Source organism: Trifolium pratense, linkage group LG7 (genome assembly GCF_020283565.1).
Source record: "Trifolium pratense cultivar HEN17-A07 linkage group LG7, ARS_RC_1.1, whole genome shotgun sequence".
Classification (NCBI taxonomy): domain Eukaryota; kingdom Viridiplantae; phylum Streptophyta; class Magnoliopsida; order Fabales; family Fabaceae; genus Trifolium; species Trifolium pratense.
Window position 1 is genome coordinate 18540312 of NC_060065.1, and position 21893 is coordinate 18562204.

The window sequence follows — 21893 nt, forward strand, 5'->3', positions numbered from 1 at the left end:
AAATTTTATTCTTCCACTACTGGGCCATATAAAAGTTGAATTACAAGTGATACACATGATCCTTATTTATACAATCTAAAAGCACACTTGTTTTGAAAGCAAGTAACAAACTTCCTAACTAACTAACTAACTAACTAACTTGGTTGTAACTAAGTCACTTAGTTAGTTGTAACCAACTTTATTAACAAACTAAAACTATCCTCAAACTAATTAAGTATTAAAACAGTTGAGAATTATATCACATTCTAACATGATAATCATCACATTGAGCGTTGAACAACTACATAAATAAGTTGAACGACACATCTTAAGACATTAGATTTATTATATTTTTTTAGAAAGTGTTCAACATTTATTTTTTCATTCGTTGTAGACTCAGCTCACACTTAAAATATCAACAAAGCACATATGTATAATTAAAAATAAAATAAAAAGAGTTATGTAACTAATTTATTTACTATCTTTTAATATTACTCATTTATGTGTGTAAAAAAAAATCTTATTTTGCTTTCAGATTGTGACCCCGTTTGGCCATACTTATTTTCTACTTTTCTATTTCTCCTTAAAAAAATAGAGAAGTAGAAAATTGTATTTGACCATATTTCTCGAATATTATGGTAAAAACTAAAAAGGGTGAGCAACCAAAACCAAAAGATATCGAGAAAAGAAGAATATAAACACTGCACAACACTATCATAAAATAAAGGGTCATGCTATTTACACTGGTTAACGAAACCAAAAAAGGAAAATTCTAAATTGAAAATAACATTTTTTACACTTTCGAGGAGTTTACCGCACAAACTTCAATGTCATATTACTATATTTATTTCCTCAAACAATGTCTGGGAATACTGTTTAGCATTTTCTTAAAATAAATATATAAAAAAAAACACTTCTAAAAAGTGAATTTTTATTTATAATGTATTACGGAACGAGCATCAGTTAATAACTCGGCATACGAGAAAACTCGTGATTCTAATAAAAAAACACTGCACAACACAACCCATCCCCCATCCCTTTGAATTCATTCGTTCATTATGACCAAATTCGGCGTAGCGTAGATGTCGATTATGACCAAATTTAATACCATCCCTTCTCATAAAAAACATTGCCAGATATAGCAAAATATTTAGCGATTTTTGGACACCAAATTCTATATTGACCAATTGACCCTTACCATATATAGTTGCCCAATACGAATAGACTATCACTAATAAGTTGGATTATCTTGACTCCGAAATCCCTTCGCCCAGTTAGCTCGTCCGTGCCTGGATGTTTAAGCCTTGGTCCAGTCCAGCAGCCTCTTTTCAATCCAAGAGTCGTATGATAAGAAAGCTTCAAGTTAGTTTCAGTTAGTGTTAGTTAAATATACCGAGAACTATCTTATCCCATGAGTTTTCCTCTTCTTTCAGCTGGTAAATTGGCCGTTTGTTTTTCTGTTGATGAAGGTCATGACGTATTTACTCCGTTTTGTTAGTTTAGTTACATCACAAGAAAGACATTATTTAATTGATGCTTCTAAATCCTAGTACCGGGGCATGTTTCCACACCACGCGATCCTCGAACTCGAGATAGGCACCTCATATGTATTTGCAATTGGATTTGTTCCTGGATTAGAGCTTTTTAGTCTATATCAGTGCAATTGTTAATTATACTTTTTTGTTAAATTTTTTATTTTTTATATATATTTCGAAGATATATTGATTTATGAAATCTAAAGACATAGAAAATTGTAAGAGTGAATCATAACCAAAGATTTTATATTGGAGAATTTAATGTAATAAAAAATTGTCAATTTCAAAGATTTTTTTAATTTCAAACTAAAATAAATTTTGTGTATAAAATGCTCTCCAAACAAAAAATTGAAAATCTCACAAAATCATGGAGTGCATGATAAATGATATATGAAATAGTTAAAAAGAAAAGGGAAAGAAATTTAAAAACAAAAATATGTGATGCTTAGAAAAGAGAAAGAGAAAGGAAACATAGAAGTGACATGACATAAAAGAAAAACTAGTCCATTTATGATATGATATATTATTAATCAATGATTAAAAACAAATAATAAAAAATTAAAAACCACTTCTTTTTTTTTTTGTTTTTAAATATGATGATACTCCTAAGTTATTAATCAATGATTAAAAATAAATAATAAATCAATTCATGCGTTTAATAAACCTCATCAAATGACAAATCGTTCGGGAGAACATGAATTTAATTTCTAAATAGAATAATTACTTATCTAAATTTTACTTATCAGTCGAATTTCGGATTACTAGGGGTCCATTCTCCTAAGAATCAGAGCATTAACCCAAAAAATAAAAAAATAAAAGTAAAAACCTCATAAATCTTAGTGCCTTGCTCCTATCTATATCCGTGGTCCACTATTCCAACCCACTTGCAAATGGTCCAAATCAAATAGAACAGTGACACCTTTATTATATTATTTGTACATTTCATATATAAAAAATAAAAATAAATAATTAATTGATTTCAAACTCTCTTTGTGCACTATAAAGCGACACACTCATTTCTCACAATCCTCAACCTCAAACATTATCTTAAAAAAAAAACTAACACACAAACACAATAGATATGGAAGGTTCAGTACAAATTAATGTACCTGAATCTAATTCCATCATTGAGCATGAAAAGAAACCAATGTTATCATGGGATGAAATTATTGAAAAAAGTTTATCAAATTTTGGTTGGATGGATTTCTTACAAGCTGTTCTTGTAGCAGTAGCAATGTTTTTTGATGCACAACAATCATTCATAAGCATTTACACTGATAATTACCCAAAATGGCACTGCATAAACACAAACACAAATTCATCATGTTCTTCATCTTCTAATATTTGCAAACTCCCAAGATCTTCTTGGTCTTGGGACACACACCCTTCAAACACAATCATTTCTCATTGGAATCTTGAATGTGCTAGCACATTCATCACTGGTTTACCACAATCTTCTTTCTTTATAGGTTGTCTTCTTGGCTCTACTTTTCTTGCAGCATTAGCTGATTCGTCTTTTGGTCGGAAAAACATGTTAATTTTTTCTTGTGTCTCAATGTCAATAACTTCCATGGTCATAATCTTTTCAACAAATGTTTGGATTTACTCTGCCTTGAAATTCTTGATCGGTTTTTGGCGTTCATCCATTGGTACATGTGTTCTTGTTTTACTTACCGAAAAAGTTAGTGCTGAATGGCGATTTCGAGTTGGAATTGTTGAGTATTTTACTTTCACAATGGGGTACATGTCATTACCCGGTTTCGCCTATATAAACCGCAACTCATCGTGGAAAACTCTTTACCTTTGGTCCTCAGTCCCCACTATATGTTACTCTGTCATTGCTTATCTCTTCATTAACGAGTCACCCAGGTGGCTCGTTATGCAAGGTCGAGAAAAAGAAATTTTGAAAATGCTCAAAAGGGTTTCATCAGAAGAAAATGCTGATGATGATAACGGTAATCTCACTACGAGTTTACCGAAACTACCCACTAAAGAAAATTTTTCAATTTTTCACCTTTACTCATCGATAGGTGAATTGTTTCATAAGAGATGGGCTATTATAAGAATGATAGCTGTTATGATTCTTGGTATTGGAATTGGAATGGTTTATTTTGGTATGCCACTAGCTGTTGGAAATTTGGGATTCAACATTTATTTGGCAGTAGTTTTTAGTGCATCAATGGAAATTCCTTCATGTGTAGCAACATATTTCTTGGAAAACTATAGAAGAAAACCATCAATTCTTGTTTTTTCAATCTTAGGTGGAATTTGTTGTGTTATGTGTGTTGTTTTTGAGAATAAAGTACCAGCAGCTAAAGTGGTGTTAGCAATGGTTGCATTTTTCGGCGCTTGTACAGCTTATAATGTGTTTCTGATATACATTATAGAGTTGTTTCCGACATGTGTGAGGAACACAACGACGTCGTTGGTTAGACAAGCAATTGTGTTTGGTTGCATATTTTGTCCCTTTTTGATATCTGCAGGGAGGAAAAATAATATTTTCTCTTATGGTGTGTTTGGAGCTGTTATAATATTGTCAAATTTTACATTGTTCTGTTTGCCAGAGACTAAAGGGATTGTTCTTTGTGATACTATGGATCAACAAGAGAAGAAAGAAATAGCTCTATGTGATGCCATAAATCAAGAGAAAACAGGAATTGTTTCTGTGTAAGAGGTTTTATTTATATTTTTTTGTTTATCAAGTACCTTAGTGTTTAATGAGGTTCGAACCCTGGTTCCTGTAATAATTTACGATGTCCCTGCTAATTGAGTTATGTTCACGATGATGACAGAGGTTTTTAGTTTTTAATTCAAACTAATTGGTTCAAGTTTGCAGGTTTTTAGTTTTTCTTTCTTTTTAGTAGTGCTCAATTAAAATTTATGTACCTTTCTCTTTTCAAGTGTTGTTAATAATGATAAATTTTATATTCTATATAATGTGCATTTTATTTATTTATAACACAATTTAATGATGAACTTGTTTTTTATGTTATCTTTGTTGGCATATCTGCTTGCTAAGAAATTTGAAAATTTGTGGGAGTACACAATGATTTCAATTCACAACCAAATCAACCAAAAATTAGGAAGGTGCATTCACCTTTATAATAAAGTTGAATAAAGTAGCAACAATGAAAAGGAAATGGGTGTTCACATAAAGAAAAATAATCCTTTCGCACTTCATAGGGACTCTTGTTGAGGACTAGAAAACAAAAGAGCAATGATAACTCAACACAAAAAACTCACTCCCATAATATAAAGATTATTTTTATTTTTTTAATTTATTGAATGACTGATAATTTGGTCCATAATATAGAATAAATACATCATATAGACTAAATACATCAATTATTTAATAATTTTTTTTAAAAAAAACAATTTATATATAAGATCAGAGGAGTACATTGTAACGTAACACCATATCTTTTCTATGAGAATTCGATCAAGTTGACACTTTTCCTAAAGAAGAGTAAAATTATTATTTTTTTAAAAAAAGTGTTTTTGTTTTTTTATATAAGTAAAAGATTGAATTATAAGTAGTATATGAAGAACTTAATCTTTACAATTTTTTGAAGATGTCGTTAGATGCTAGAAATGCAAGATAATGGATGTTTACGCTAATCTAAAAACATATTGTTAACAAGTCTCACATCGGATGTGAGTTGGCCTGGACAAGGGTTTATAAGTAAAAGGCAATCGTCATCTTATAAAACGGTTTTATAGGGTTGAGTTAGACTCAATATCCATTTCTAAGATCCGTTGGGTCACCCACTATCAGACTACCTACTACTTATATCCTTAAACCAAGCCCAATAGTAAAAAGTTTATAAGTAAGAAACAATTATTAGTTATAAGTCTGTCATCCATTTCTAAGACATAAGAGCAGACGAGCATTTGCATATTTCACGTATTCAACACTTTTACATGAGATGTCGGATCAGTATTGTGTTGGGTAATAATGAGGATCCGGTCATCATCACAGTAGTGTGTCACAGTTTTCATTGAACAGATTCCAATTTCGTTATGACCATGTGATAATAAAAGACAGCCATAATAGGAAAGTTTGAGAATAAATGAAATTAACATAAATGGGTCGATTAGAAAAATGTGGTGGACCAAATGATTACCTCATCTTCTTTTATGTGTTGTCAAGTCAAGTGGCGTTTACTGATAATTGAAAAAGTGTCTCAAAGTAGTAAGTAAATACTAGCAGATACCACGTGACATATTTTGTTCTTTAAATGGGTCATTTCTTTCATGTGAGCCATGCCATGGAGGGAGTACTGTATTTGGTTTAAGTTATTTAAGGTCCGTTTGGTACAACTGTACGAGAAAAATAGAGAAGAGAAATTGACAGAAACAAGAGGAGAAAAATTACTACTCCATTCGTTTTAAAATAAATGTTCTAATTGACTGCATTCACGTTTATCAATGTACGTAAAATTTTAATCGTTACTCCCTCCGTTCTAAAATAATTGTCACTTTAAGAATAAAATTTTGTCTCAAAATAATTGTCATTTTCACTTTTCAGTGTAATACTTGTTGTAAAAATTGGACCTATTTACAATAAGGGTCTTGCTAACGAGTGCCCCCGGGGCACTCTTTAAGCATTCCATTTAAAGAAACTTTTTATTCAAAAAGTTAAATACTATAATTTCCAATGCTTTGACTTTACGCATTTCGATAAAAATTCTATAAAAAACTTACTATTTAAGGGCTTAAAGAGTGCCCCGAGGGCACTATTTAGCATTTGCCTTACAATAATAAACCACATATTATATTTATATAAGTAATCGAACAAATATAAATCAGAGTAAAACAAAAGAGAGATCATAGGAACTTATCTTTTAATTACGGTGATTGATGTCGGCAACCATGAAGTATGCAACCACGATATCATAAACCATGAACGACCTGCGAAATATCAAATCGTGATACAATACCTGAGGCGTGCTGATCACACTGTCCTTAAGGATTTATCCGCCTCATAAACGCAAATCCCCCAAGATTCAACAGGTCCTTCCCGGATATGAATCATATCCGAGGTGACAGAACTAACAAGACATTATTAGACACCGGTGATGTAATCCAAGAAGATAACTCAATTTGTGAGGAAGAGGAAAATAATTTTTCTATTTTATGTCACGTATCAAGACATAGAAAGGAGGAGCCATAGATAAAAACTGTGAGTGTGGCTTGCTTCAATTCCTCTCACTGCTCCCTTCCTCAATCATCTGTTCTCCGTCTATATGCTCATGTGGTGATTAAAAAGTTATTCTTTCAAGCATAACTGAACATCTTAAGAGTTTAATTGTTGTGCACTGTCGGTGTAAAGATTCTTTACACATACATCTAATTATGTGTTGTCACATCATTTAAGGAATGAAACACACCATGTGTTTTTAAATACCATATACATGATGTATCAGTATATTATTGGATGTATGCGTAAAATAACTTTACACTAACGGTGCATATAAATTAAATTCATATCCTAATAATTAGGATTAAGTCCAAATAAATTGAATTATAAAAACTTGTCTTTGATTAAGTAATTTAAATCACATTTAACAAACAATCAATAATATTGATTCTTTAAAAACTAAATATTAAATAATATTAAATAACTTTAAAATAAATTATATGATCAAAATATTCAACAATATTTTTCAATTGTACCTCTAATAATTATTATATGCATTATTCCTAGGGAATTGAAACAAATCTATAGGGGTAATTTAGTAAAAATACTTTTTCTTTTGACAACTCTAACATCATTACATTTCTTAATATGTGTGAAACAACCTTAAAAGACAACCTCCAGTCCTTAAAAATTATATCTGGTCTATATTATAGAGTTATACTCTCTACAGTCTTTAATATAAGAGAAAATTTATTTTTAAATTCATTGAAAATAAAAGGTATAAAATTCACTTTTAACAATCTATAAATATTATTAGTAAATACTAGAAGTATATAGATACCAACCACGTGAGAAGCTAAGTGGAACATTTATTTTGTTCTTTACTCACGCCGTCTCAAAACTCCAATCTTTTTAGAGTTTTGCACATTGATTAAAAAATATTTCCTCTCTTTGTGAGCTACAATAATATTGTGCTGTTTAAAAAAAAAATTTAAGATATATTAATATAGATTGATAAGTTAAGTCATTTTTACCCTTACTTTATTAAGAAACAGAAAATTTCATTCAATTATTGTTTTAGTTTTTGTAAGGGTACAAATGGTAAAATGTCATTAATTGTGCATTGATTTCTTATAATAGACAAAAAATTTGAGACAAAAATAAAAAATTAAAAAGATCAAATATTTGAGACGGAGGGAGTAACTAATATGATAGGTCGATTCATAAGATGGTCATGAATATGAGCCATGGAATATAGAGCTAGTTCAGGTTCACATCACCACAGTCACCGGACAATTTTGGATTTGGATCTCTCCAATTTTCCCTCATGTTTTCTCTCATTTTTCTTAATCCAATGGTTGGTAAATTACAAATAATAAAAAGAGAGAAAACCAACCATTAAATTAAGAAAAAGAAGAGAAAATATGAGGAAAAATTGGAGAATATCCAAATTCGACAATTTTAAGTGGTGTGGCTCTACAGTAGCCTAGACCCTACTATAACTTTGTACGTAACTTTTGTTAAAAGAAAAATCTCTATTGGTAAATCATGATGAAGAATGCCACACATATGCACCGGCCGTACCAATAATTTTACCAGATTTTTATTTCAAAATTTTACCATATTTTTTAATAAATATAGAATAATTACATGAATAATGCTAGCAACACACTTTTTAACAAACACACTTCAACACACTCTTTTTTATTGGTTGAAATTCACTTGGGTCCCATAAAAAAATGTGGACCCATATAATTTTTATGGGACCCATATAAATTTTAACCAATAGAAGAGAGTGTGTTAGAGTGTGTTTGTTAAAGAGTATGTTGCTAGCACTCCTCTAATTACATATGAATAAAAGATAAATAAACAATATATTTTATCAACTAATACTCTTTAAAAAAATTATGTACGGTTGTTTTATTAACTAATAACAATTAAATTGAGCTCCGTTAAAAAAACAATTAAATTGAGTTATATAATATGTTTTTGTAAATTATTTTGAAATCAACTATTTTTTGTTGGTCAAGCTGAACACTACCTGCCACGTGTGAAATGGAGATGCGAATCAAAGCGATAAAGTATTTACGTGCAGCATGCAAATACCACGTCTCTCGCTATAAACCACTTTTATTTTGTCTCTAACTATTCTGATAGGTCAATTCATGTGATGAAATATGTCTATGGTACGGGATAAGAAAGTGGTGCCCCTGGGCGGATTCGGACTTTTAATAATGGTGCGGCTAAAAATCAAAAAAATTACCCGGGATGGATATTGGAAGAACCCAAATGATTTGATTTCTAGGCAGTGGCGGAACCAGAAATTTTTTCTTGGGTGGGCCGTTAAAAAAATTTATAATATATAAATTAAATAAAAAAAATTATATTGCGTATAAAAATTTAAGTCATAATAAGCAATAATTTGATAATTAAAAAATTAAATTACATACCAGAAAATAATACACTGCGTATGTCAAGTGACTTGAAATCATCAATAATTGACTTTGAACTAATGCTTGCTTAATTAGACAATAAAAAAAATTTAGATTGAAATTTATTCATTAATAAATATAAGATAATAATTAGACACGGATTAAATAAATTAAAAATAATTGTGTTTTATTTTTTTGGTAAAAATAAAAATTGTGAATTGATATATCATAAGAAAAACATTAATCTCAAAATTATGTCTTTACATGTTTAAGACGACATTTATCCTCAAGGGTGTGTGTTAAAGTTGATTTTTGAAAGGAAAAAAAAAAAAAGCAAAACCAAGTAAGGCATGGTTCGAACCCATGACCATCACCTCCAAATGGATTAGGAATTGAAACCTCTACCATCTAGGCTAACCTTGCACTTCTGTTCCTATTTACCTTCACAGATATATAAAGTATTATAAATATGTAATTTTATGAAAATACCAAGGGTATATTAGTAATTTCCTATTTTTTGGGGGAGGGCCGCGGCCCGCCTCAGCCCTCCCCTAGTTCCGCCACTGTTTCTAGGTGCAATAATTTCTTGATCATGTTTTACTCGCTCTTGCTTTAATACGAGAAATTTTATTTTTTTAAATTAATTGGAAATTTTACTTAATAAGTACTCAACCTCTTTAATTCAACAATCTTTTAATTAATATATTATTCGTTTGAAAAGGAGACGTTCAAGTGTTTGATGACAATTTAGACGGCGTGTTGTTGGTTTCTTTGGAAAGAAAGGAATAACAGATTTTTCTCAAATAAGATTTTATTGATTGAGCTTATTCTTAATAAAGTTTAAATTCTCATTATTAGGTGGTAGTTTGAAGATTAAGAAAAAAAGCTTCATGTTCGATTTAAATTTGTGGTGGTTCGATCCTTTATTTTGTTTTAGAGAGTAGAAACTACTTGATTCATTTGATTTTCTATAATTTTCTTCTTGAAGGAGAGAATTGATTACATCTCTTCTTCAACTTTTTGTATATTTATCCAATTAAGTACATCTTGTTTATTGTGTGAAGATTGAAGAATGAATTTGGTTTGTATATTTATCCAATTTGTCTTTGATTTCTTTTGAGTTGTTTATTGTGTGAAGATTGAAGAATGAATTTGGCTTAATGATTTAGTTGCTATTGTTGCTACATGAAGAAGTGGTTCTTGCTACAATTTTGGAAGATGTTGTCACTGTTGGTACATTTATGGCTTGCTTCCTTCATAACAATTGCAAGTCATTGAAGTTGGTTATCTTTAAGGTGCTTTGTTTTGAATGATCGATGTGGCCATGCATTTGTTGTTGCCATTTTGTGGTCAAAGTATAGTCACACAGTTCGCAATTCACTTCGGTACGTGGTACGTGTTTGGGTACGCGATTCGCGACTCTCAATGATGAAATAAATGATGAAAAATATTAATACCATGAATAAAAGATTAATAAAAAAAAGAGATAAAAAATTAATTATTTTTATGTATTTCATTGTTTTCTTGGGTTCGTCGGATTCTTTATTTATGATGAATTTTGGAGTGAATTTTGACGAACCAATTCGTAAAAGAATTGTGAACCGGTTCGTGGAAACCAATTCGCGGTTCTCTAGGAGTTGGATGAATTATGTGACTATGGGTCAAAGCTCCTTTGGATGGATCATTTAGTTTTATCTCCTTTCTACACGACACTTGTTTGATATTTTGTTTCTACAATGGTGCTATTTCTACACCTTAAAAGAAGCCAGAGATGTTTTGATTGAAACTATTGGTTTCCAACATGCCGGTCTCTTTGTTCTATCCTCTAGCATGGCAAGAGACTCTCCTGGCTCCAAAATTTGGTGCCTTGCCTCTTTGTTGCTGTTCAGCCTTCTATGCCTTGATTTCATTGTTATGCTCTGTCTTATACAAGTTGCATTTGGTTGATTTCTGATTGACTAGCTCATGTTTATTTTCTTCGTGATGAGCTATTTCTTCTTGAGCACAATATTGATTTTCTTGCTTCACTCTTTAACTATCAACCATGCTACGTACTCATTCGTTTTCTCGTTGATTTGTTGCTTCTCTGATGTCCTAATTGCCTTTAGCACAACTTGAGAATTGTTGTTTCACTTTGTAGCCATCAGACCTTCTAACATTTATTTGTTGTGTTTATATCTTGAGTTTTTTAGCGCTCTTGATGGTTAAGTTTTGTGCCTTAATTGACTTTATTGATTTAATTATTCCTTATAGTGGTTAAGCATTTAATTGTTGCTTCCTACAAGTGGTTAAGTCTTGAAGTTGGCGTTGGTTTATTGCTTCCTCCGAGTAGTTGCACCTTGAGTTATGATTTCTACTTGATGGTTAAAGTTTTTCCCTTAGTTGGCTTTGATGATTTGTATTTCTTTCATTTTTTATGTACTTTTGTATTAGTCCTTTCGAGTCGGAAGTGTTGTGAACGCCTTCTAGCTTGTGGGAGACTAGTTAGTTAGTCTAATTAGTTAGCCCATAATAAGTTTTACACAAATCCGCTTATAAAAAAAAAGTTTTACACTAATCCTTTGTACTTAATTTTCTCATTTTGTAATTCTACTCATTTTCATCAATACAAAAGTTTTATAATTTTCTCTCTACTTTTCCATGAATGTCATATTTCATAACATCAAGCATTCAAAAGATTAGACCCAAACCTAGAAAACAAGCTTATGAAAGGAAGATATAATAAGATATTATAAAAAAAAAAAAATCAAACTTTGGTCTTCAAAATTTAAATATTCTTATCAATTTTGGATATTAATGATGTGAGTGCTTATGTACGCATTAGCGGACCTAGGGGTGGGCTGAGGTGGGCCACGGCCCACCCCCACTCCAAAAAAATGTTGCATCTACATTAGACTTTAACCATCCTATATACAAGGCTTTTCCCACCAATTTGTGCTTAAAAGCGGAACATCATGATCATCATTACTTCGCATCTTGTGGACTGCAAACCACTCATTTCAATGGTCAAACGCAGCCCAACCAACTTAGTTTGGACTTCTTACATTATCATTCCAAATTTTATCATTTCGCACTACAACATTTTTCGCTTTCAACAACTACTGAAAACCGTTGTAAAATGTACAAAAATCGTTGCCTAAACGTTTAGTCAACAGTTTATCAGGTGTGGTGTATACGGGCGTTACCTATTCGAACAGGCAACGCTTTTTGACTTTTTACCAACACATTCAGTAAACCGTTGGCTGAACATATGCAAAGACAACGATGTTTGCTCTAGTTTTAGGCAACGGTTCCCTTAAAGCAACAATATATAACCGTTGCTTGAAAGCTAAACGTCAACGGTTTTATACAGGCAACCCGTAAATAGCCGTTGCATAAAATATATGGAAAGACAACGGTTTTTATCAAGCAACGGATAAAACTTGTTGCCTATCGGTTAATTCAACTGTTTTATATAAGCAACAAATTTGAAAGTGTTGTCTGAAACTTGTTGACTAAAAATATAATTAAATTATTTAAATTTACTATTATATTCATATGGTGATACAATTGTAGTTATCATGCTTTACGCAACATTCTCGATAAATTATACTAAACACAATAATCTCATAATAAAATGTTCCATATATCTTCAAGTCTAATTATGTAATTGTCAATAATATTCTAATTTGCATAATACACATGGTACATAATGTATTTTTCAAGATAGATCCATGCGATATAACGTAGAAGTTAACTTTACAAAATAGATCAAAACGAAATAAACTACAAGTTAACTTGTTACAAAAAGCAAAACATAATCTTCCATGCTTGAATCAATATTGGTCTTCATCACCATCTTGAAATTCATCATCTTGAGGATCATTTTGAGAACAATCAAGATTATCTTCTTGATCATAAGCAGCATCATCATCATCATCTTGAGGATTATCATCATCTTGAGGATCATCATCATCTTGATCATGATCATTTTCATTTCTAACCTAAAAGTATATGAAAATATAATACAAATCAAACTAACAATAGCAAAATTAAATACAAATCAAGCCTAAAAGTCAAAAGCAGCCCTGCTATATATAACATCCAAAAACTCAGGTAAAGCAACAACCAAAACTCGGGCACACACAGAACAAACTCATCATCTTGACAGACAAAGCATATGTTCACAAAAACCACAATATCTAACAAAACAAATAATATCCAACAAAACTAACAGTTCACAAGTAGATGTCCCATAAAGACAATATCCAACAAAACTAACAATTCTTAAACAACCAAGGTCATCAAGGTGCCTGAAAAAACACTAAAAACAGTCCTAATCTAAGCACCAACCCTTTCAACTAGCAATAAAGATATCCTAAAAACTACATGATTTGTGCAGCAAAAAAAACAAGGTACAAGAACAATGTTGACTAATGCAAAATGAAGTTATACCTTAAGATGAGCAGGAGCATATGTCGATGTCGACGAACGTGCTATTGGACTATTATCATCACCATGTAAAGTATTTCTAATCATATTATCTACATCTTCTTCACTTAAATGTGGATTTTGTTGCATGTACATGTTTTTTAAAAGTACTTCCATTGCTCCCATCTTCTGTGACATGTCAGCAATTTTCCCATCATATTGCTTTTTCACTAAAGAAATTTCTTCTTTTTTCCTTAATGATGATGGTGTGGCAGTTTTTCCATGACAACGCACACTACCAGGCTTTTCTTTCCCAAATAGTGAGTGAAATGTTTCTTTGGCAGTTTCAGGTGAATTATCAATAGATTCTTGAAGTTTGTCCTAATTATACAAATTGTCGGTATAAAAAATAAAATGAAAAACTGTGTACGTATTTTGGATGAATACCAGAATTTTATAACTTACTATAGCAACTTGTGTTTCTCCATCAACTTCTTTTCCTCTTCGACTTTTGCGAGTTTCAATAAACACCTCAGCTTGGGTGACTTCTCCATCCTTCTTAGCCCGCTACATTATTAATCATAGAAAAGAAGTTCAGTTGGTCATCGTTATAACCAGATTATGACAAACATTTGCATCAAATAAGAAAATAATTTAAGTCGGTCCTCATTATATATAACCAGATTATGACCAACATTTGCATCAAATAAGAAAACAAGTTCAGTTGGTCCTCATTATATGCATCAAATAAGAATAGTTGTCAAAAAGAAGCCTCATTATATGCATCAAATAATAAAAACTAGAACAAAATTTAATACCATACCATTTTTGCACGAATTCTAGCAAAGTTCGTTGGTCCCACACGATGCCTAAACTTTTGCTTGCTCCTATTAACTGCATTTTTTTGGCTAATGGCCTACATACAAGAAAAAACTATTGAGCAAAAATTTCTTGAAACTATTGAGCAAAACAACTAGCTAACTTACTTGGACATTGCTATCTTTCCAATATATCAACAGTTTCTTGAAATGATTTTCAGATATGCTCTCAGGACGATTTTTTAATCTCTCCTTCATACTAGTGTATTTCAGAAAATGTTTTTTTTTTCATATCGCACTTATGGTGTCTCCAAGCCCTATTTATTGTAATAAACACCACTTTTTGTCCTTCATCAGGAATAATGTACTTCCTCTACAAAAAAATAAAATAACAATGGTCATCAAAAGTTAATAAATATTTGATTATTGAAACAAAAATGAAATTTGACTCCACATACATTAACAAATCTCCATATACGCTCCTTACGGTCCATATGATCATTTTTTGTTTCCTTTTTCAGCATCTCTTTGAAGTTTGTATAGATCTCAAGGGACAGAAATCTGAATTCCTTGCTATAGAGCCAAGGAAATTGGCAAATTCTGCAACAGTTTTGTCATCGGGTCCAATTACATCTCCGTCATCGTCTAGAGTAACTTCTTCACGTTGTTTGAGAGACCTTGCATATATTTTTAAACACAGTGTTGGTCCCCGAGTTCTTTTCTTAGTTGTCTCTGCTTTGACATTAGACAATATAATGTTAAGATAAAACATCACACATAACATACACCTTTGATTAACAAAATATATAAAATTTACCATTTGTTTCAGCAGCTTCTTCACAATCCACATTTTCTTCTTGTTCTTCCATAACAATGTCTCCCTCATCTTCAATTAAATTCCGGATCTCGTTTTCAACATCTTTTCCATTTTTCTTAAGGTAGTCATCAATTAACATTGATGGACACAAAGGTTTTTTTTGACTTCTTTCTAGCACTTTCCTGCCTTGCCCTTGAGTCATCTTCAACAACTATCCTTTTCAAAGGTTTCTCTTTTACCCTTGACTCATCTCCAGACACTACTACCCTTTTCCTAGGCTGCTCCTTGGCCTTCAAACTACCATTTCCAACATAATTGTTTTTCCCAGTTTGCTGTCTTTCCATTGATCCATCTTCAATCATTGTTTTTTTCATGGGCTGCTCCTTTGGCTCTTGAATTTGTGTAGGTACCGGTCCTCTACCTTGAGCCAAACTTTGCCCTTTTGAATCTTGAATCTTCAACCCTTTGTGTTTTTTCATGGAAACTTCCTTTTCTACACTCCTTTCAGCAATAACATTAGGTTGAGTCCTACTCGCATTGTCTGAAATTTTTTTCTTTGGATTAGGCTTCGTGACTGGCTCTTTAATCGAATTCAAATTTGTTTTCGCAGTTGTTGCAAACATAGATAACTTGAACGGTTGAGTAGTTGGTGGCTGATTTTGTTTGTTACTAGGAGCTCCAACTTTAGTTATAGATGCATTCGTTTGTTGAAGATTGGCCATTCCCTCCTCACGCTTGATTTTGTAACGCTTAGCCAATAATTCATTGCTTGACTTGAACTGTGGAAGCTCCAAACTGGAAGCACCCCTTTGATTCTTGACATGAGATTTCATATTTGTCTTGTTGTTTGCTTCCTTTTTCATTTGTTCTGAAAGTATTTAAACACAAAAAAAATTAGAGAAACATCTACACATAATGCACTAACTAACAACCAAAACAACATGAAATCATAGACACACCAGCACTACCACAATTAATGCATAAAAATCACAGACACACCAGTCCTGAAGCTACACAAATAGATTATGCAAGACAAGCCCTGAAGGCACACAATAGATTATTCATAACAATATTATAAATCAAACAATGAAGGATGTACAGGAAGATTTCTTGTCTAGTAGAAATTGTTAGAACATAAAGAATTCTTTTAAATCTAATGTAAAGATAACTCATGTTACATCAAATGATAAAAAAAAAACTTATATTACGTTACCAATTAGAAGCCGTCTAGATGAAAACTGCTTGAGAAACACTGTCCTGTGAGTACTGCTACCCTGAAAATAAAAATAGGAAACATATAAAAGTAGCAAAAATACTATGTAGTGGAAATTAATTAGCAAAGTGTATTTGGGTGAGATAACATATCACAAAGTACTTACGTGTTATAATCCCCCTCCCCTGTTTCTATTATTTTAACAAAGCTAATTAACAATCTCTTTGATTAGTGTGTGTGTGTGTGAACCCATTGATATATATGTTCAGTAGCTTTATTTCCATACTACTTTGCTCCAAATATTTGTTACTTTTATTAGTCCCTCTATAGAAATAAACACATAAAAGCTAGAGCTTGAAGCTCAAACAATGCTAATGGTATCTCATCAAAATTAAATCAATTGTCCTACTATATCTAGATGAGGACTACAAGGTCCAAACATGTATGATGGCTCATTTTGTTGACGGCAACATAACCATATGCAAATCTAAAAATTGTCAAGTATAATAAAATTCTATTAGTCACACTTCAATTTTACACTTAAATTACATTACCAATATGAAGCACAGACACATAAACTGATACTGAACACGACACGGACACATCGACATCGATAATAATTTGAGAAAATAACACAGTTCAATGTAATTATAAGTGTCGGTGTGTCGGTGTTCGACATCGACGCGTGTCCGACACCGGGACACGCCTAATCCGAGATGTGTATGTGCTTCATATTAATTACTTAAAAACCTTGCTATGTTAAAGTAAACATATTGTCTCCATTGTTTCAAATTCAATGACCAGAATATTCTTAAAGCAAAAAAAAAAACGCATAAACAAAGATGTGAAGGCATGTGTGTGAAATATTTAAGAGCCACAAAAATGAGATGAAATGCTTTAGAAAACCCTAGGTACAGAGCATAATAATGAAGTTTCTCATGTTTTCTTCTACCAAGGGAACCCTAACAAAGAAAAAGGTTTTATTCACTTGAGATAAATGAAATATTACAAACCTGACCTTCAATCACAACCAACTGAGAGCTTCAATCACAACCAGTTGAGAGCTTCAATCTTTGTTTTGATTACAAACCCGAGTAAATCGATGAAAAGGGATTAGGGTTTTTTGTGAGAATAGTTCACGCGATGGAGGAAGAGGAAGAAATCGATGGAATGGGAACAATGGAAGGGGAACGATGGAAGAAGAGGAAGGAATTGATGGAAGAAGCTTAGTTCACACGATGGATGAAGAAGCTTGGTTGAGTCTCCATTGTATGTGTTTGCCTTATGTTTTTGGGTGAAGAGAGAGAACTGTGTTTTTTGTTTGAGTTTGGTGTTTTCTTTTTGCCTATTAATGTGTCTAAATTTTTTATTTTAAAATTTAATAAAAAAAAGAGGGAATCTTAGAAAAAAAGAGTGGGAGAATTTAGCGCCCAATGAATTTGACAAAATTGAAATGTATGACTTTGGTCAACAGTTTTATAAATTTTTAAGCAACAGTTTTAAGATGGTGGGCTAAATTGGTTAAAAAACCGTTGCTGCAATGGGTTTAATCTACCATTCACAAGGGTTGCCTATAGGATATGAAAAGTCAACAGTTTTATGTAGTCAACACGCGTAAAACCGTTGCCTCAAATAAATAGCCAACGCTTTTACAAGAGAAGTGAACAAAGTATAAAAATTTGGCAACAAGAACAAAAGCGTTGTCGGTGACCCCTTATTTCAACGGTTTTTCAGGCGTTGCCTATAAATTCGTTGCCTAAAGCTAAAAATGCTGTAGTGTCGGTTGTACCATATACTCCAAAACAACGTAGCCACTCTATCTATAGTAGTGTAGTCCTCATTCTGACACAAGGCAAACACTCTACCTGCCGCACTACCTTGTTGATAAGCTGCGGAACCCAAAACAGATGACAGTCCAGCCGCTTGCCAACTAGATCGAGCAGAAGCGCAGGTGAAAAAAGTGTGTACATCATCTTCTACCTCCTCTTCACATAATGAACAATGAACATCACAATCCACATTACGTCGTGTTGGAAGACATCCCCTACATAATCGCCAAAGATGACGAGCTTTATGCGGGGCATGCGCTTTCCATATTTCTTTCCAATTCCCCTCCACATGGTATTTATCACTGCGAATAATACACTTCATCGCAAGATTATACCCGGATTTGACAAAGTAACAACCATTTCGTTCCTCCTCCCAAACCATTTTATCCACATAAACCGACTCAATGAGAGGTGTCGCAATAATCCTCTCTGCCACTTGGACTGGGAATAACATATGAATTTTAGCCACATTCCAAGCTTTATTTATAATTATCTATCATAAGGTCTCTAACAAATAAGTTATACACTTCTTCAGGTTGAGCGAAGGAATCCAACGTTCTCCATTCCCATGAATCCAACACTTCTTCAGGTTGTCACCACCACCAATCGTCCACCTACATTCAAGTAAAAGAACCTGTCTAGCTTTCCATATACTACGCCATGCAAAACTAGGATCATGCCTAAAGAAGCCTCAAATAAAGTAGATCGCGGAAAATACATTGCTTTAATAAGTTTGGCCGCCAACGTATTTGGATTTTGTAAGATGCTTCATGCTTGTTTTGCTACCATAGCCATATTAAAGGCTTCAAAATTACGAAATCCCAAACCACCTTTGTCTTTAGGGTAAGCAAGTCTCTCCCATGCTAACCTTTGTATTATTAATGAATTTAAGTCACTCAGTATATATATTTGTACAAATATTAATTTAGTGTTTATTATCGATGATTATAAGTAATTCGGTATACATATTAATTCAAGTATTAGTGTAAATATTAGCTCATAATTAATTGAATTTACAGTATTAGATAAAATTATCAATTGAACTAGCATATATAAATATGAAATGACATAAAAATATAATTTTTAAGTCTCATATTTTCCCATTTGTTGCAATTTTAGTCTTATCTCAATGTTTTATTTTCTTTTTTGCCCTAAAAATAGCGAATTTTAATGAAAAAAAATGTGAATTTTGGTTTCAAATTTGATATTTCTTCTTAGATTTAATGTTGGAGACAATAAATCACTTTTATGACTAAAAATCACAATTTTAGAGTAAAAATATAGATTGTTGGTACCAAAATTGTAACATATGAAAATAAAAGATCAAAAAATTCAATTTAAAAATAAGTTGACTATTGTTCGGTTCACCCACAATATTTTTTCTGGCTCCACCACCACTGTATTTACGTGATCACACTTTTTTCCCTAAGTTTTCTACTCCAATCTAGTTTAATTTTGATATTTTTTTGTCAATATTGTCTTTTCATTAATGACGTCAGTGCTTATATGATCACCCTTCTGTTTGTGCAAAAAGTCTTATATTAGTCAAAATACAACAAATTAAAAGCAAATAACAAATAGAAAACGATCTCTAACATCACATTTATATACTAGAGTCGAGATTGAATTTCAGCCTCTCAACTTATTCACTTAAGAGTAAACTTATAGATATTAATCTATTTGACAAAAACAAAAAACACAATTCTAAGAATTTTTTAATATCGACTAATTCGAAACAATCAATCCCACTGCCCACTTGCGAGGGCCCACGTTTAAAGGCAATAATCCACTAAAATTGGCACTAGAGGGAATCAAACTTGAGAGTAACAAACTCCAAGGTCTCAAGCCAACACCACTAGGTTAAGATGGGTTCCAATATTTAATTATTAATTATTATTTTATAATATAAATCAGACAGAACAAACAAGTAAAGAACAGAAATTAGTTATGGCAGCAACAATGATCAAAGTAGCAGCTCTTTCTGGTTCTCTCAGAAAAGCTTCATACCACTCAGGCCTTATCCGTGCAGGTTCATTCAATTCTTTCTCTTTCTCTTCTTTTCTTCAATTCTTTCTTCTTTTACATGCTTACATATTGATATTGTTGATGATTGTAGCAATTGAGTTGAGCAAAGGATCCATTGAAGGCATTGAAATTGAGTTCATTGATATTTCAAATCTACCTATGTTGAACACTGATCTTGAGAACAATGGAACTTATCCACCTTTAGTTGAGGCTTTTCGCAACAAGATTCTTCAAGCTGATAGTATTCTTTTTGCTTCTCCTGAGTATAATTACTCTATCACAGGTACTATTTTCTTCTGCTGCTATGCTATAGTTATTTAGATTTAATAAACCATCAATTTAGCTCTTAAAATATTATTCTCTTTAACTCTGGCTTTAAATGGGCCCCGCAAGTGAGCGGTAGAATTGGTTGCCTTGGATTAGTCGGTTCTAGGGTCGGACACTGAGTTTTCAAAAAAAAAATATATATTATTCTCTTTAATTTAGTCTCTAAAATATATAAAAATAATATTCCGTGAGTGGTTACCAATTGTTAGGTGGTCCAGTGGTGATTGACGCTGGACTTGGTAGGGAGAACCACGGTAAGATCCCCGAAACTACAATTACTAATTAGAAGGGGGCCAGAACCACTTGATGTCAGAACTGACCCACAAACTTGATTAGACGGTTTAGTGGATCAGATAATGATAATTTATTACTCCCTCCGGTCCTTTTTATAAGGAACACTTAGGGCAAAAAATTTGGTCCTTTTTATAAGAAACTTTGACCAATTTTCAAATGTTTTAAATGTTCAATTTCACTTATACCCTTATTTATTATGAGAGAGAATTTAAAAATAAGTAAGTTAGTTGAATAAAGAGTAATTAAATAAGGGTATACATGGAATAAATTAAAATTTATAAGAGTATTAAATGAAAATAACTATGTTAAATGTGCTTCATTGGTCTGTGTGATTTTTTCAAAGTGTTCCTTATAATAAGGACCGGAGGGAATACTATTTAGATTGTTTTAGATATAGGGTGATATTGGTTGGTTCTATTTGTTAATTTCCTTGAAGTTCATGATTTTTTTGTTTAAGATTTTGACTACATACTTTTCTTTTTATATGGTTGATTCTAATGTTAGCACTATTGAAGAATGCAATTGATTGGGCATCTAGACCTCCAAATGTTTGGGCAGGCAAAGCTGCCGCAATAGTAAGCGCGGGAGCAGACTTTGGTGGCGGTAGATCGCACTATCATCTACGCCAAGTTGGAGTGTATATTGATCTTCATTTCATCAATAAACCCGAGTTCTTTCTAAAAGCATTTGAACCCCCTGCAAAGTTTAACGATGATGGCGATTTGATTACTGAAGAGGCCAAGGATAAGTTGAAACAAGTTCTTTTATCTTTGCAAGCATTTACTCTAAAACTTCAGGGCAAAAATTGAGCCTTGAATTACTCTAATGCACAAGATATTGTTGAAATAAGATGTGGATATTGGAATTAATATTGTAATTTAGAATGTGCATGACTTCATTACAGCATTGAAATAAAGCTTGAAATAGTATTATTAGTTCCTTAGTTACATTTAGAGTAATGTTCTCTATTTCCCTCTTGTTTTTGTTTCAGTTTTATTGGTTGAGTATATGATGTACCATGTTAAATTTCTTACCCAATTCCAAGTGCAATTCTAGACAATAGTTGAATGGGAA

The 21893-nt window shown here is 32.1% G+C and overlaps 3 protein-coding genes across 3 annotated transcripts; 2 read left to right on the plus strand and 1 right to left on the minus strand.

Moving 5' to 3' along the window:
• The first annotated feature begins 2520 nt into the window (after positions 1-2520).
• Positions 2521-4329, plus strand: LOC123897704 (organic cation/carnitine transporter 3-like). The gene has a single exon (XM_045948441.1). The coding sequence runs from the start codon at positions 2596-2598 to the stop codon at positions 4183-4185; it is 1590 nt and encodes a 529-aa protein (XP_045804397.1). The 5' UTR covers positions 2521-2595; the 3' UTR covers positions 4186-4329.
• An 8514-nt stretch (positions 4330-12843) lies between these two features.
• LOC123898872 (coiled-coil domain-containing protein 1-like) lies at positions 12844-14859 on the minus strand. The gene is made up of 6 exons (XM_045949894.1): positions 14773-14859; positions 14483-14687; positions 14320-14412; positions 13962-14063; positions 13521-13877; positions 12844-13069 (listed from the first exon to the last, which is right to left on the minus strand). Exons 2-6 carry the CDS (start codon positions 14570-14572, stop codon positions 12902-12904), a joined length of 810 nt encoding a protein of 269 aa, XP_045805850.1. The 5' UTR covers positions 14573-14687; positions 14773-14859; the 3' UTR covers positions 12844-12901.
• A 4953-nt stretch (positions 14860-19812) lies between these two features.
• Positions 19813-21893, plus strand: LOC123897776 (NADPH:quinone oxidoreductase-like). The gene is made up of 3 exons (XM_045948555.1): positions 19813-20202; positions 20290-20481; positions 21324-21893. Exons 1-3 carry the CDS (start codon positions 20121-20123, stop codon positions 21626-21628), a joined length of 579 nt encoding a protein of 192 aa, XP_045804511.1. The 5' UTR covers positions 19813-20120; the 3' UTR covers positions 21629-21893.